The sequence below is a fragment of the Musa acuminata genome, chromosome BXJ2-10, assembly GCF_036884655.1.
Source record: "Musa acuminata AAA Group cultivar baxijiao chromosome BXJ2-10, Cavendish_Baxijiao_AAA, whole genome shotgun sequence".
In the NCBI taxonomy this organism is placed as follows: Eukaryota; Viridiplantae; Streptophyta; class Magnoliopsida; order Zingiberales; family Musaceae; genus Musa; species Musa acuminata.
The window spans coordinates 14,890,681-14,906,607 of NC_088347.1; the positions used below are offsets into that span (position 1 = coordinate 14,890,681).

At 42.0% G+C, this 15,927-nt stretch overlaps 1 protein-coding gene across 2 annotated transcripts in view; it reads left to right on the top strand.

The window, feature by feature from the left end:
- Nucleotides 1-3,300, top strand: part of LOC103999887 (UPF0481 protein At3g47200-like) — a 47,827-nt gene extending 44,527 nt beyond the window's left edge. Inside the window, exons 2-3 of one of the 2 annotated variants that reach the window (XM_018819373.2) lie at nucleotides 1,732-2,247; nucleotides 2,392-3,300. In XM_018819373.2, coding sequence (XP_018674918.2) covers nucleotides 1,762-2,247; nucleotides 2,392-3,141 — 1,236 coding nt within the window. In that variant the 5' untranslated portion in view covers nucleotides 1,732-1,761 and the 3' untranslated portion in view covers nucleotides 3,142-3,300. Of the gene's footprint in view, nucleotides 1-1,731 lie in introns of both variants that reach the window. The other variant, XM_009421780.3, reaches the window with a different exon arrangement.
- Nucleotides 3,301-15,927: the final 12,627 nt, after the last annotated feature.

Genomic DNA, 15,927 nt, shown 5'->3' on the forward strand with positions numbered 1-15,927 from the left:
TTACTCAGGTGATTGACTTAACTAACCTATACATCTTGCATTAAATTGAAAATATCCTCAAGTACCACATAGAATTAAAAAAACAACCCTCTCTCGTGGCACAATATAATTCTACTGACCCCAAAACTTATTTTGAGAAAGTTCAGGAAAATTCTCTCCTCTTTTCTAACTTCTCTTTCTCCTTGTAGAGGAGAAAATCTCTATTTGGAAAACTTGTTGACTTGAGTGGGGGACACCCTCAACGCACCTCTGATGTGTTATTTCAAGAATCGAACAAAAACTCTTTTCAAGATCTTTCTTATGTGTTATTCCATATTATAGCAATAGCTTAACCAACTAATAAATTTGGTCGACTCTGCCCTCTCACTGTGAAATGGAGATGACCTTCATCTGATGTCATTAATCCTATCAACCTGTCAGTGAAATCATTTGAAGCACTATTTATTTGGTCATGTTAGATAAAAATATTCTAAACCTTACATGGCAATCAACCTTTTTATACGAAACTTCTCTATATAAAATTTAGTCTATCATGTTACTTAATAAAATAGATGACTCACTATTTTTATTTTACTCTATATAAACTTTAGTCTATCATGTTACTTAATAGAATAGATGACTCACTATTTTTATTATAGGTAGGTAGAAGGAGAGACAGTAGATCAACCAAAGAGAACCCTCCCTACCTCTCTATGCTCGTGCTGTCTCCTTACTATGTCATTTCTTGTCTTCTTTCTTAGGGTGCAATTAAAAAATAATATTATTTTTTATGATTATTTTCTTTATTGATTGGTCTTTGGTAGAGGAATTTTTGTATTTTTTTTGTCTTCTTTGTGATTCCCTTTTTCTCCTCTCTTTTTCTCCTTTTTGTTTCGTTTTCCCTTTTCTCTTTTCATAATTTTAGAATTACGCTATAGGTATTCTCCTTAATCGAAATAGGTTGTTCCTTCCCTTAGAATCATACTTGCAATGAGTTTCCTATCTTATATGGTTTGGCATTTGATATGTTTTACCTGCGTCCCATCTTAATCCACATATAAAAGTTTTAATATACCACTCCGTGACCGGAGGAATAACAAAATCCATCGACCAAACCAACCCTAAGAAAGGATTAGAAAAGTAAAGTTGTAATCTAGACAGTTGACTTATTGGTCGTATATTATATATAGCATGCTTACTAGCTTCGGTAGCACTCTTTTCCTTTTTGCAAGGAAAATTAGTTTCCCACTTCTAAAATCTCTACTCTTAAAAAATCTTTCTAACTAAACTTTATTTATTTAAAATATATTTCTTTTTTGGGGATATTAAACCAGTAAATATTGGTATAGTATAGTCGAAGAAGAAGAAGAGGTAAAAGGATAAACGTATTGATACTTTATTTTTAGAATATATATTATATTTCTAAAAAAAATTGCTCAAACCCCTACGAATAGGGATGAAGTAAGCCTTATTAAAATGATTATGATTGGTTTGGACATTTTAACTATCCCCAAACAATTAGGGACAAGCAATAACACAAGGATTCAAAACGTTCAGCTCTTGCTATGGTATTGTCTATGGTACTATAATAGAGGTTTAGCTGTTGCAAAATGATCTAGAAGCTGATGCTCACTCAACCTGAACATTGATAATATATGTTGCCAGTTCATGTTTCAATATTTGTAGATTCGTTCCAAATGGTCTTGAATTTGTTCCTGCTATCCTTTTTCCATCTGTTCTTGTAAAAAACAGATAGATTAATCCTGTGGAAACAAGTAGAAGATGAATACCGTAGAGGAGGCCGCTGTGATAGCTCTGGATATGGAATGGGTAAGACTCTTGGAGAAGAGGGTGGAGGACACACAGTGGGGGGAGGAATGGCGCACCAAGCGGCCGACCATCTACAGAGTCCCAAACCACATCCGAGACAGTGATCCCGACGCCTACGAGCCGATGATCGTCTCGATCGGTCCCTACCACCATGACAAGCCTCGCCTGCAAGCCATGAACCACATCAAATGGCACTACCTCAAGCAATTCCTGGGCCGAAACCCCCACAAGGTCCTGGCAGACTACCTTAGGGAGATCAAGGATAAAGAGCGCGACATACGCATGGCCTATTCAGAACAGGTGGACAAGAGCAGCAACGATTTCCTCCAAATGATGTTGCTCGACGGCTGCTTTGTGATCGAGATGTTATTGTACTGGAAAGGTCAGGGAGGACTGGAAGCTGCGCAGAATCCAATCACAAGCCCATCGTCCCTAATGGTAGTAGCGAGGGATATGTTGATGCTGGAAAACCAGCTCCCTTTCTCTCTCCTCCACACTTTATTGGACTCTGCTATTCCTGACCGGTCTCCTCAGCTAACCGGTCTTATGATCAACTTTCTTGATGGCTGCGTGGATTTCAAGATTCAAATTCCGTCCCGGAGCGTGGATTTTCACCACATCCTTCATCTTCTTCATTCTCGCGTTACCCCACCAAAGAAGCTTGATAAGATGAAGAGCCAGTCATCCGACTCCAACCGCTCCTTACCGTGGATGAACAGGTTATGCTGCTGTGGAGAAGATCCGGAGGTGACGGACGAGCCCGTTTCCCTGCTGGGATGGATTCCAAGTGCGACAAAGCTCAGGGAGGCTGGAGTCCACTTCAGGAGGAAGAAGGAGGCGACGAGTTTCCTGGACATCAGTTTTAAGAATAAGAAGATGGAGATCCCCCAGCTTCAGGTCGATGACGGCACCAACGCACTCTTCAGGAACCTCATCGCGTTCGAGCAGTGCTACGACGAGGTCAGCTCTCATGTCACGGCCTACGCGTCGCTCATGGATTGCATCGTCGACACCGCTGCAGACGTCGCGTTGCTCCAGAAACGTGGAATCATCGTCAGCGGCTTGGGCGACAGCAAAGAGATCGCCCTTCTCTTCAACAAACTCTGCAAGGAGGTGGCGATCAACGACAACGAGTGCCATCTTTCGAGCATCTTCAGGGACGTCAACAAGCACTGCAACACCAGATGTAACAAATGGCGGGCAACGCTGAATCATGATTACTTCGGTAATCCTTGGGCGATCGTCTCACTGTCTGCAGCTTTCTTCCTCTTCGTCCTAGCTATAACGCAGACCATCTTAAGGATTATAACCTTTGCTCGGCATCATAATTAGTCTCCTCATTTGCTTCTCCAGCTACTTCCATTGTTTCTATGAATTCTCTGCGAGTGACTGTTTGGTAGCGTGTATTCCCTAAAGCAAAACATTGTGTCTTTCAAATGCATGGATTTGTATTGGAGACCGGCATTTAAATCTAAATGATGTATATCATCAGGCAATGGAGTCGATTGCATGACAAATGCAAGCCTGCAGATGCATCTTCCATAATCTTTACTTCTTGCGTCGTTCCTTCAGTGAACTCAAGATCCAGAAGCTCACGCATTTGCAGATACAGGTTATTAAACAAGTCAATCTGTAGTTAGTTATAAATGTAATGTTCATCCACAATGTAAATTGACAACTGTTCTCTAATCTTAGCCTCTTGCTTGCCTTTGCAGGAGTGTTTTATCACCAATGTTAACATCCTTCAGTGTTCTATATATTTTGTAGGTATAAACAAGAAAGTTCAGCACCCATTACAAAATCAGGATCTATAATAATAATAATAATAATAATAATAATAAGAGTTAAAATCATGCACTTGTGGACACTAATACTGGTGTAATAATAAAATATTTGTGAATCTTTAGATAAGATATGATACTTTATATATATATAAGATACGGGAAAGATTATCCTTTCAGTTAGGCACGTGGACCAACACAGATGACAGAGTGGAACACTAATACTGCACATAATGACAAAATTGATCGACCACGTCAACACTCAAGATCTTCTTAACGATCATTATTATGTCAGTTTTGCTGCTCCAAAACAAAACGTTACATCAGTTGCGCTACTCCAAAGGCCAATACCATTTTCATCCGTCATCTCAGTGATCATTTTAACAGCAATTACCGTGAAACTACTTATGTCATATTTTTATTGATTGAGGCATTAAAGGAAACATGCCAGTCAAATATACTGAACTTTACTGATTTACCTCGACATCATATCTGGAGGTGGAGAGCGCCACTTGGGAGATAACAATACATCAAATTTTTATCCGAGATTCTGACATACATAAATAATTGAGTAGACTGAAAACAAATTTAAATACGTAACTGAACCAGAAACATTATTATGCGTCAAATCTTTCATCATGCCGGTTAGACATTATACTGGCATTCTTGTATAGGAACATAGAGTGGGTAATATTATACATCAAGCCAATTAACAAAAAGCCTAACCATTCAGTGACTTTTGAATGATTCTGGATCATCTTTTTCGTCTTGAGAGTGAGGATCGAGTGTCGTATAATTGATCCTCTTTTCTAGTTCTTGTTAGAGTATTTCTAGTTCTCGTCAGAGTATTTTTTTTTTCTGATATATTGTCACGGACTTAGTTAGTTTTGTCTAAGTCGTGCGGCACCCTTACGTGTCCATCCGCAAAGGTCAATCTTCCCAAAACCTCTTATGATCCCTTAAGACCTATAAAAGAGAAAACGGATTAGAGAAAGCACCTCATTCGAGATCCACAAGCAGTCATTTCATGAAATACTTCATAACCAATGCAAATAATAAACAAACTTCATAAGCTCTGAATAGTTGTACAAAGGATCCAAAATGATTCACTATATATCGAAATCCTCATAAGTGCCCACATGATACAATCTTTATTTGCAAGCCTAGAATGACCATCAAACCCAACTAAAATTGGGATGTTAAGCCTTCGATCGTTTCTCTATATGCTATGCAGAGCATGAACAAACCAAAAGACACAAACATACATGAGCATTACATTAAACACCATGTTTACAGTTTTGTCTGTGACATTTTCCCCCACTTATTCCTTTGATGTCCTCGTTGAAGCTTTTGTCGACGCTACAACTCCTCACATTTGTTGAGTCTTCAATCTTCTACTCCAACTACAATACGCCTCCTGGCTCCCAACTACACTCTGCCGCTGTTGTTGAGTAGTCGAATTTTTGATCCGCTATATTGCTTCGACTCGCCAATGACTTTGACTCTAGTGTGGGGTTGGTTGAGTTGTGTTGATCCCTATTGGTTCTTACAGATCCTTTAGATGAAAGAAAAGACTATCCTTACTATGCACTAGTCTCTCAAATGCCTCATGTTACTTGAACTGGGTGGATGTTTGTTGGAGCTTTAACAAGCATCACCTTACAAAATTTTGAAGTTTTTGGGTCATTCCTCTATAAAATTTGTCCATCGACTCTTTTTCACTTAGTTGTTACTTCCAAATAGGTTGACATAACTTCCACTTTCGATTGGCATTCTGTTGGGAAATGAAGTGGATAATCTACTCTTAGTAGCATTGATTATCATTGGTGAGGATTTGATAACTATTGTCTTCCATTTGGTTTCTTTGAAATGGTCTTTGAACATGTGCAGAGCCCCTCTAATGGACAGATAAGAGAATTAGGTTATTTAGTTTCACCTATTCTCTTAAGAGTTGAGAGGGCAAATGTTACTTGACTTCGCCCGCCTCCTCGAGTATTGTACTCTATGCATCAAGGTAGTTATTGGCCTTTACTTGCTCTTTGCTCATACTTCTGAAGTACTTAAAGTGTTTGTACTCCTTGCGTTGAGTTAGTTACTGTGATTCATCTTCTCAATGTCATCAAACTTCTAGAATGCAGGAAGTTTTCACCCCAACTTGGAGTAAGTCTTTGATAATTTTGGTCGCTTCTAAGATTGTATCATCTTTTCCATCAAACCAATCGCCTGCTCCACTGAGTAGTAAAAGTATAACACAGTATACTGTCTCCTTCGTTCCTTGGTCGTGCACTCTTGTATTGACCCAAAGTCCTCCACTTTTGGCTATCTTGATGAGAAGCTCGTTGACACATGTCCTACGAAGTTTCCTAGCCTTTATCATTCAGTCTTATCTCGGTACTTGGAGTTTGCCTCTATATTCTCCACCTCCTCGATCCCTTTCATGATCAAACGCTCTTCCTTCATGAGAGTAAGGGATCGATGACTTCATGGAAGTCCCGCCTTTATGGTACCATGGCATTGCTATGCTCATGACCCTACTATCCATCGACTCGCATCAGTATCCCTTTATTCACGATCGGTAGATCTGTCTTTGTGGCACTCTTCTAAGTCCACTTCCATTCTAACTGATGCTTAGTTTTGGGTAGCTAAGTCCCTATGGACTCGTCATCATTTCCTTGCCTCTTTTGACCCCTTGCTTCAACACCTTTATGTTCTCTAAGCAATTCCCCTTGGTCAATGGAAAGACAGACTGTAACTCTCATGCATGGCCTCTGCCATCATGTTGTAGCAACGTTCGCTTACTCAGTCTTATCCTCTGACTTGTTATGATCCCTTAAGCAAATATGGGCTCTGAAGTAGTCCAACTCTCCAACTGCTCTGATCATACCTCTACATGATCAAGTCCCTCCCATGAGATAGACTAGTACTTGCATTTGAACTTTTTCCTCGGTGGTACACAACTCTCATATGCTAATGACTAAAGCTTTCATTCGATGTATGCACGGAAGACCCGCCTCTGCAGTACAATAGCTTTCACTTCTTAACTCTATAGCCCTTGTTGTCGTCGTGTTGTTCACCGAAGTGGAGCTCCCAGTAGCTCTCGATTATATCTCCATATGATATAGTCTCTCATGGGACTAGATTCGTATGTATATAATTACCACAAACTATTTCACCATGATCCTTACACCATATCGCTTCCTGGTGACATCTCCATTGTATTCTGATTCTTGTGAGATGAACTCGGATTATGATCCCTCCATATGTGGTCTTTGCCAATACATCACAAGGTCTCTTCCAACTTCGATTGTGTTCGCTCCTTTAGCAATCGACTTTTGTTCACCCGCTCTTGGGCCACACCTAAACAAAGCACTGCTCTAGGACAGTCCGTCACCTAGTAGCTTCCAAAGTCAACTAACTTCACTGTACCTCTGCCCTTACCAGCACAATCTTCACAGTGCACATCTTCCTTCATGATAACTTGATTGACACCAATGTGATATATTCTTCAAGAGTACCCACCTCCATATCCTTTTGCCATGTGTCATAGCCTTCTAAACTCAACTTCGCCGTCGCAAGTTGAATCGCCTTGGTTCCTCTATCAAATGCTTCTCCGAGATAAGGTGCATATGTTAGGAAATCCTTGGGGGCGACATCATATACGCAGTGGAAGAACAAGAAAAACAAAATCCCCAATTCCCAAAGAGATGTTCGTCGTCGTGCGAAGATTGGTACGCAAAAATCCGTGAAACATGAAACTGCGTGTCATCACTCACACGTGATATATGCCAAAATATAATAAGCAAAAAGATTCTATATTAAGTCACACGTGCCATCACTCACGTGATTGGCTTGTTGGGCACCTATGACTAGCAATCTCCCACTTGACCTAAAGCCAATCACCTATGTGTCTGATCCCCATCAGAATCCTGTGACGCTCAAAACAAATCTGAGACAACGGCTTTGTTAGTGGATATGCATTGTTATCTTCGGATGGAACTTTTTCCACTACTACATCTCCTCGGGTCACGATCTCTCTGATAAGGTGGAACCTCCTCAGAACATGCTTAGATTTCTGATGAGACCTAGGTTCCTTTGCTTGAGCAATCGCCCCGTTGTTGTCGCAATATAGGGAGATCGGCTCTTCGCTACCCAGCACGACTCCTAAATCTGTGATGAACTTCTTCACCCAAACTCCCTCCTTTGCTGCATCTGATGCAGCAATGTACTCCGCCTCTGTGGTCGAGTCAACAATGGTATCTTGCTTGGAACTCTTCCAGCACACTGCTCCTCCATTCAAGGTGTACACATACCCTGAATTCGACTTGCTATCATCGACATCAGACTGAAAACTTGAGTCAGTGTAGCCTTCAACCTTAAGGCTATTACCTCCATATACTGGTAAAAGATTCTTAGTCCTTCTCAAGTACTTAAGGATACACTTTATTGCTTTCCAGTGCTCCAAGCTTGGATCCGCCTGATACCTGCTCGTGACACTCAGAGCATGCGCTATATCAGGCCTAGTACATAGCATGACATACATGATAGACCCTATTGCTGAGGCATAAGGTCTCATATCCATGTTTGCCCTTTCTTCTGGAGTCTTTGGGGACATACTCGTAGAAAGCGATATCCCATGTCTCATCGGTATGAGACCTCTCTTGGAATTTTTCCATGCCAAACCTTTTGACAATGGTTTCTATGTACTTAGACTGGGGCAAGCCAAGCATCCTCTTGGATCTATCTCTATATATTCTAATCCCCAAAATATAGGATGCTTCCCCTAAGTCCTTTATGGAGAAGTGTCTAGATAACCAAGCCTTTACTGTGGATAGCATTCCTACGTCATTCCCAATTATCAGGATGTCATCCACATATTACACCAAAAAGGTGATAGCGCTCCCACTTACCTTTCTGTATACACAAGGCTCATCTTCGTTCTTAACGAAGTCATAAGATCTGATTGCCTCATCAAATCTTATGTTCCAACTTCGGGAAGCTTGCTTTAATCCATAAATGGATCTAAGCAACCTACACACCTTATCTGGACAATTCTTGGACACGTATCCCTCAGGTTGCATCATATACACCTCCTCCTCGAGGTTCCCATTGAGGAATACGATTTTCACATCCATCTGTCAGATCTCATAATCATAGTGTGCTGCAATAGCCAATAGAATTCTGATGGATTTTAGCATTGCTACGGGTGAGAAGGTTTCGTCATAATCAACACCTTGCCTTTGACGATACCCCTTAGCCACTAGCCTTGCTTTATAGGTCTCTACCTTTCCATCTACTCCGATCTTTTTCTTAAAGATCCACTTGCAACCGATGGGTACAATACCTTCGGGCGTATCAACTAGGTTCCAAACCTTATTGGAGTACATAGAATCCATCTCAGAATTCATGGCTTCTTGCCACTTCTCGGAGTCTATACTCATAATAGCCTCCTCGTAGGTCTGAGGATCAATATCCTCTGCATCCTCTCCTCTAATACGTCCCACATATCTCTTAGGAGGATGAGATACTCTATTAGACCTGCGTAAAGTTGAAACTTGTGTATTAGATACCTGAATAGACTAGGGCTATAGAGTTACCTGAACATTGCTCTCTTAGCTACAAAGACATTTTGGTCCTCGAGATGATAGAAATAATACCCACAAGTTTCCTTGGGGTATCCCACAAATTTGCATCGCTCTATCCTTGATTCTAACTTATCGAGGTTGTGTCTTTTAACATATGCAGGGCAGCCCCAAATCTTAACAACCTTAAGATCAGGCTTCTTCCCTTTCCATATCTCATATGGTGTAGACACTACTGACTTAGTTGGAACTCTGTTCAGAAGGTAAGCTGCGGTTTCTAGGGCATATCCCCAGAATGAGATGGGTAGGTCAGCGAAACTCATCATGGACTGTACCATATCTAATAATGTATGATTTCTCCTTTCAGAGACACCATTGAGTTGAGGTGTATAAGGAGGTGTCCATTGGGATAATATCTCATGGTCCTTGAGGAACTGAGTGAACTCTGTACTTAAGTACTCACCTCCTCGATCTGATCGAAGAGTTTTGATACTCTTTCTAGTCTGGTTTTCCACCTCATTCTTATACTCTCTGAATTTCTCAAAGGCCTCGGACTTCTACTTCATTAAATACACATATCCGTACATTGAGAAATCATCAATAAATGTAATGAAGTAGGAGTAACCTCCAATGGCATGAGTTGGCATGGGTCCACATACATCACTATGTATGAGTTCCAACAACTCTGTGGCTCTCTCTCTAGTTCCACTAAATGGAGAGTTGGTTAGTTTTCCACGAATGCAAGGCTCACAAGTTGCATATGACACATAGTCGAATGGATCTAGATATCCATCATTTAGCAACTTTTGAATCCTTCTTTCATGGATGTGACCTAGCCTACAATGCCACAGGTATGCATTGTTCAACTCATCTCGTTTCCTTTTGGACACATTTACATTCATGATATGTGGAGTGGTGTCTAATATAAATAAACCATTATGCAATATTCTTTTCATGATGATCTTATCATCTAATAATATCGAACAACTATTGTTCTCAAAAATAAATTTATATCCACTAACTGTTAAACATGAAATGGAGATAACGTTTTTGATAATAGAAGGAACAAAATAACATGCATCTAATGTAATAAAAGCTCAACTAGGCATATGTAGGGCGACCTCGCCAACAACTACTACAGCAACTTTTGCTCCGTTACCCATCTTGAGGTCCATCTCGCCTCTCTCTAGTCTCCTAGTCTTTGTCAAAACCTGCAACGAATTGCATATATGATAAGCACTACCGATATCCAATACCCATATGTTGTCATAAGAGTCTGACAAATGGAGACTAATCATGAATGTACCTGAAGCTTCATCAAGCTTTTGTTTCGCCCTTTCTGCAAGGTACTCTTTGCAGTTTGTCTTCCGGTGCCCATCTTTACCACAGTGGAAGCGCTAGCCTTTGTCCTTTGCTGGGTCTTTCTTAGCAACCTTTGCTTTAACTGGTTTGACCTTGCCCTTTCCCTTCTTAAGGGACCTTTCTGCTTTCCTTTTCCTTTTGGTCTCACTAGTGTAGAGAACTGGCTTCTCTTTCTTGATAGTACTCTCTGCCTTCCTCAACATATTGAGAAGCTTTGGGAGAGTCACTTCAAGCTTGTTCATATTAAAATTCATTATGAACTGTGAAAAGGAACCTGGTAGGGACTGAAGCACAATGTCCACACACAAGTTATCCTCTAGGACCATTCCTAGACCTGTGAGTTTCTCTATCCACTCAATCATCTTTAGGACATGATTCTAAACCGGTGTCCCCTCAGTCATCCTAGCGTGGAAGAGGCTCTTAGATATCTCATATCGCTAAGTCCTTCCCTGTTCCTCAAACAATTTACGGACATGTAGGAGAATGGATCTGGCATCCATCTTTTCATGTTGTCTCTGTAACTTAGGAGTCATAGAGCCTAACATATAGCACTGAGCAAGAGTGGAGTCATCAATGTACTTCACGTAGCGAGCGATATCATCCTCGTTTGCCCCTTCTATGGGCGCAGGCATCACTGTATCAAGGACGTATACGATTTTCTCCGTTGTGAGAATAATTCTCAAGTTACGGAGCCAATCCGTATAATTTGGACCAGTGAGGCGGTTGACATCAAGTATGCCACGTAAGAGATTTGAAAGCGACATTTTCTGAAAATAAAGATGCAACAGAAATAAATAACATGCAGATTTTGCAAGAAATAAACTATCAAGATATGGACTTCTATCTTAATATGCTCCCACTATTTTACTAACGAGTCATGCGACACCCTCAGCACGTGAAACGGAAGTCTCCGGCAAACTTCTAGTGGGGATCAGGATCCAATCAGCGTCTTAGTGTAACCTCGAGGGACTCGACCAATCACAATAAGCCTAAAAGGTAGGCAATTCTTGTCGATCACAACTCCTTGTGATTCCCATCCTGTTCGGCCTCCGAATCACCACGGCCTCGAGGGACTCGACCAACCATGATGCTCGGTTAAGTCAACACCTTCGTTACAAGATGAGTCTGATTTGATGATATACCCTCGAGGGATTCGACTAAGTATACCATGCCCTCAGGTCACCGGTGACATCTCTATGTTGTAAGCAAGATAGCGAATCGCGATATAGGTGAGTCTCGAGGGACTCGACCAACTCAACCTACACCGGGAATCGGTTCCTACTTATAACGATGGAAGGCCACGTGGGTCAATCTAATTGCCTCACGTTTACCGACTTAATATTATCGAGAGATGTTTCTATGATTTGGTCTCCTAATATGACATGTTACACATATACATATTTAATATATATCTACATCGTATGCAAATATATATACATATCTAGTATGTGTATAAGCAATTACACCAGATGATCATGGACCACAACCTAATATGATTAGGCCCGAGCCAGTAGGCCTAATCACTCACATCAAGATCTATGTGTGCAACAGTGCATCTCCATGCCCTATGATCGTCCATTTCGTTCTTGTCGGATCCGTCGACATCTTGATGCATCTTCATGCATCACGATCGTCCGTCTCATGGGTCCCACCATCGCATCCACGCTCCCGCTGTGCCTCCTCATGTGATTACAACTTAATCATAGGCACGTAGGCCCGACAATAAACGAGAAATATAATGAAGGTTCGCAGACCTCAATAATAATAATCAAAGGTACACACATCACACGGTCCATGATCATCCGTCCACACATCATACATCACATGTATAAATAATCATCATATTGTAGGACTACTAGATAATAATAATAATAATAATAAAATCAACTAAACCTTTTAATTAATTAATATTTTCTGAAATCAGGGACATTATAGGGAATTTCTGAATTCATAAGGGTATTTTCTTAATTTGGACAAAAGACAGAAACTGGAATTTCTCAAATTCCGAGGGGCAAACCTATCTTTTGCCCAAACACCCTAATGCCCTTTCCCCTTTTCGGTGCTGCCGCCGCCGCCACCTTGCCGGCGGCGGCCTGTGCGGCGGGGCGAGGGCACTGCCCTCGCCTGCAGGCGGCACGCCCGCTGTCAGCGCTACCGCTGCGGGTGGGCGCCCCCTTCGGGCGCCGCCACCTCCGCAAGCGGTGCTGTCCCATCGGGCGACTGCTCCTGTGGGGGGTATCGCCCGCGGGAGCAAGCCTGCTGCAAGCAGGCCCCTGGCCAGCTGCAGCAGACGCAGCCCCTGTGCTGCCCGCCTTCGGTTACGCTGAACGCACACAGATCGAGGGCAACAACTGTTACTGCCCTTCCTTGTTTTTGCGTCAATAATTTTGACGTCAAAATTCTTCCTAAACACAACACACGCTGTTCAAAACCAATCATTCGCATGAACAACCTGGCTATAATACCACTATTGGGAAATCCTTGGGGGCGACATCATATGCGCAGCAGAAGAACAAGAAAAACAAAATCCCCGATTCCCAAAGAGATGTTCGTCGTCGTGCGAAGATTGGTACGTAAAAATCCACGAAACATGAAACTGCGTATAGTGTAAATTGTGTTACCTAGGGAGATCGTATATCCCTGTTTCCTTGCAGATCTTTAGGAGAGGGTGAAGGAGGTCAAGCGCCCTCCTCTCTAGCAGTGATCCACACAGCAGGGTTGCGACGACGCTCCTCAAAACTCCAGACCTACTCTGAGGTGGAGATGGAGAGGAGAATAGGAAAAGACAATCAAAAGTTCTCTAGCCCATGGGGCTCTGAATCCCTCCTATTTATAGAGGTCCCCTGTCAAACCCTAATGGGTCCTCCCCTAGTGGGTATTGGATCTGCATCCAATAAGACAAGGGCTCTGTCGGATATCTCATATCCGAACCTCTATTCATCGCAATGCCTACCATATGTGTGTGACCCTCTAGGCCCAATATCGAGCTGGCCGTGAGTTATACCTGTCAGAACTCCTTCTAACTCAGTGAATTATTATCTCTGTAATAATTCACTCGACTTATCGACTACGGATGTACTAGGCCACTACTCCGTAGTCCCCAGACGATATAGGAGAATCCAATACATTGGACCTGTCTGTCCTCAGTTACCGTGTACCTATAGGCCCTCATCCATCTAATATACCAGAGACCATATATCGAGCATGGTGTTGTCAGACCCACACGGTTTCTACTCGAGTCTCGCTCTAATCGGATTCTCCCGGAGAACTCTTTCTCTCTCAACCCGAATGACCCTGGCTAGGGATTTGTCTGAGCAAGAACACATGGGATATTCCTCTCATGATGTCGAGAGTGGATGATCCTCTATCGACACTCAATAGCCCTCGTAAGATCGACTACCACTCCCAATGACCAGTTGTACTAGATCTGGGACAGCCAAACCTATAAATCTGGTATCAAAGAGTGGAGCACTCATACAGGAAATCCTTGGTGTCTCAAGTCTAAGGACCAGATACACCACTAGGACTACGGAATCGCTGTCTGACAATAAGGCATTATCAATCATCCAGCATTCCGTAAGCGGATCAATCAGTGAACTCATTCTCCAATGAGCACCTATACTGTATCCTTAGTATCCCTACACAAGCAGCTATGAGACCAGCTGCATCCATCATATGGACGGGTATACAGCACACCAGTCTGTCCGATTATCACGATATCCCTCTTGAGTAACCTATGACCGGGATTATTTAGGATATGTGTTTAAAGGTGAATCGATCTCACTATCGTGATCTCATCACGATCCGATTCACATTGCACAAATCCAAGGACATCACAATATATGTATGCATTTATGCAATAGTTATAAAGTGATATATGCCAAAATATAATAAGCAAAAAGATTCTATATTAAGTCACACGTGCCATCACTCACGTGATTGGCTTGCTGGGCACCTATGACTAGCAATGAGAAGTAAGGTGGAATAAGTTGTCCAATGACTGAAAAAGTTGTGCAAAGCTTACAGAGGTGAGAGGAATTACTAACTCGAAGAATTTAGTACTTATACAAGGGCTTGTATGCAAACGATGGAGTATTCGTGACCATCCCAAGGTGACTGAAACTCAATGTCATAGAGTATTGAAACTTTCCCTTCAGCCTGAGATGGATATATCCATAGGAGGCTGAATTATGCAATAAGTTTAGCATGTTGCAAAGTCTTAGGGGTGTAGCGAGGGCTATATTGAAGTGGAGTCGTAATCTAGCAAATACATTTGCGGGAGGAAGAATAATGCACAGTTTGTTTAGCAAGATAAAGTAGTCCAAGGGAATGGTGGTCTCCAAAGCTCTCAGAGAGAAGGAAACAAAGAGAGAAGTTGCTCTAATTAAACATATATCTAGGAGGGATAAGTCTTGACTCTCGAGAGGGAGAACCATATGCAACGGACCACACGTGTTGAGGAAGAGTACCTCAAAACAACTTCATAAAGCTCAACGGACCGAGCGAGCGGCGAGGAGTTGTCGCATGATCTTGCTTGAGATAATGCATTGGAGGAATATATTACGAGATCAAGTGGGGAAGCAACCCAAGGTAACACAAGATGAAGGTACACTTAGAGTCGATATGGAGATCAGACTCAATAAAAGGCTGACCCGTGGAATAATGGGCGCAAGGGCCATCATCAACTCAATGCAAAACAAGGAGCGGAGCAAGTTGGGTGTAACTTGGTGAAGCACCCAAGCCGCATGAAGGGAGCTGACCTAGAAGATGAAACATAGAGCAAAGGCATAAAGTTGTCCTTGGACAGAGGTCTAGGACATGAACTCTTGTAGAGGTAAGAGGAAGGTCATGTCGTTCTATGGGTCTTTCATTCTGATGGAACGGACTCATCTTGCATTGTGCCAAAGACGAAAGGAGCTTCTAGGCATATGCTGCTAGTCATAGGTGTCCAGCAAGCCAATCACGTGAGTGATGGCACGTGTGACTTAATATAGAATCTTTTTGCTTATTATATTTTGGCATATATCACTTTATAACTATTGCATAAATGCATACATATATTGTGATGTCCTTGGATTTGTGCAATGGGAATCGGATCGTGATGAGATCACGATAGTGAGATCAAATCACCTTTAAACACATATCCTAAATAATCCCGGTCATAGGTTACTCGAGAGGGATATCGTGATAACCGGACATACTGGTGTGCTGTATACCCGTCCATATGATGGATGCAGCTGGTCTCATAGCTGCTTGTGTAGGGACACAAGGGATACAGTACAGGTGCTCATTGGAGAATGAATTCACTGATTGATCCGCTTACGGAATGCTGGATGGTTGATGATGCCTTATTGTCAGACAGCGATTTCGTATTCCTAGTAGTGTATCTGGTCCTT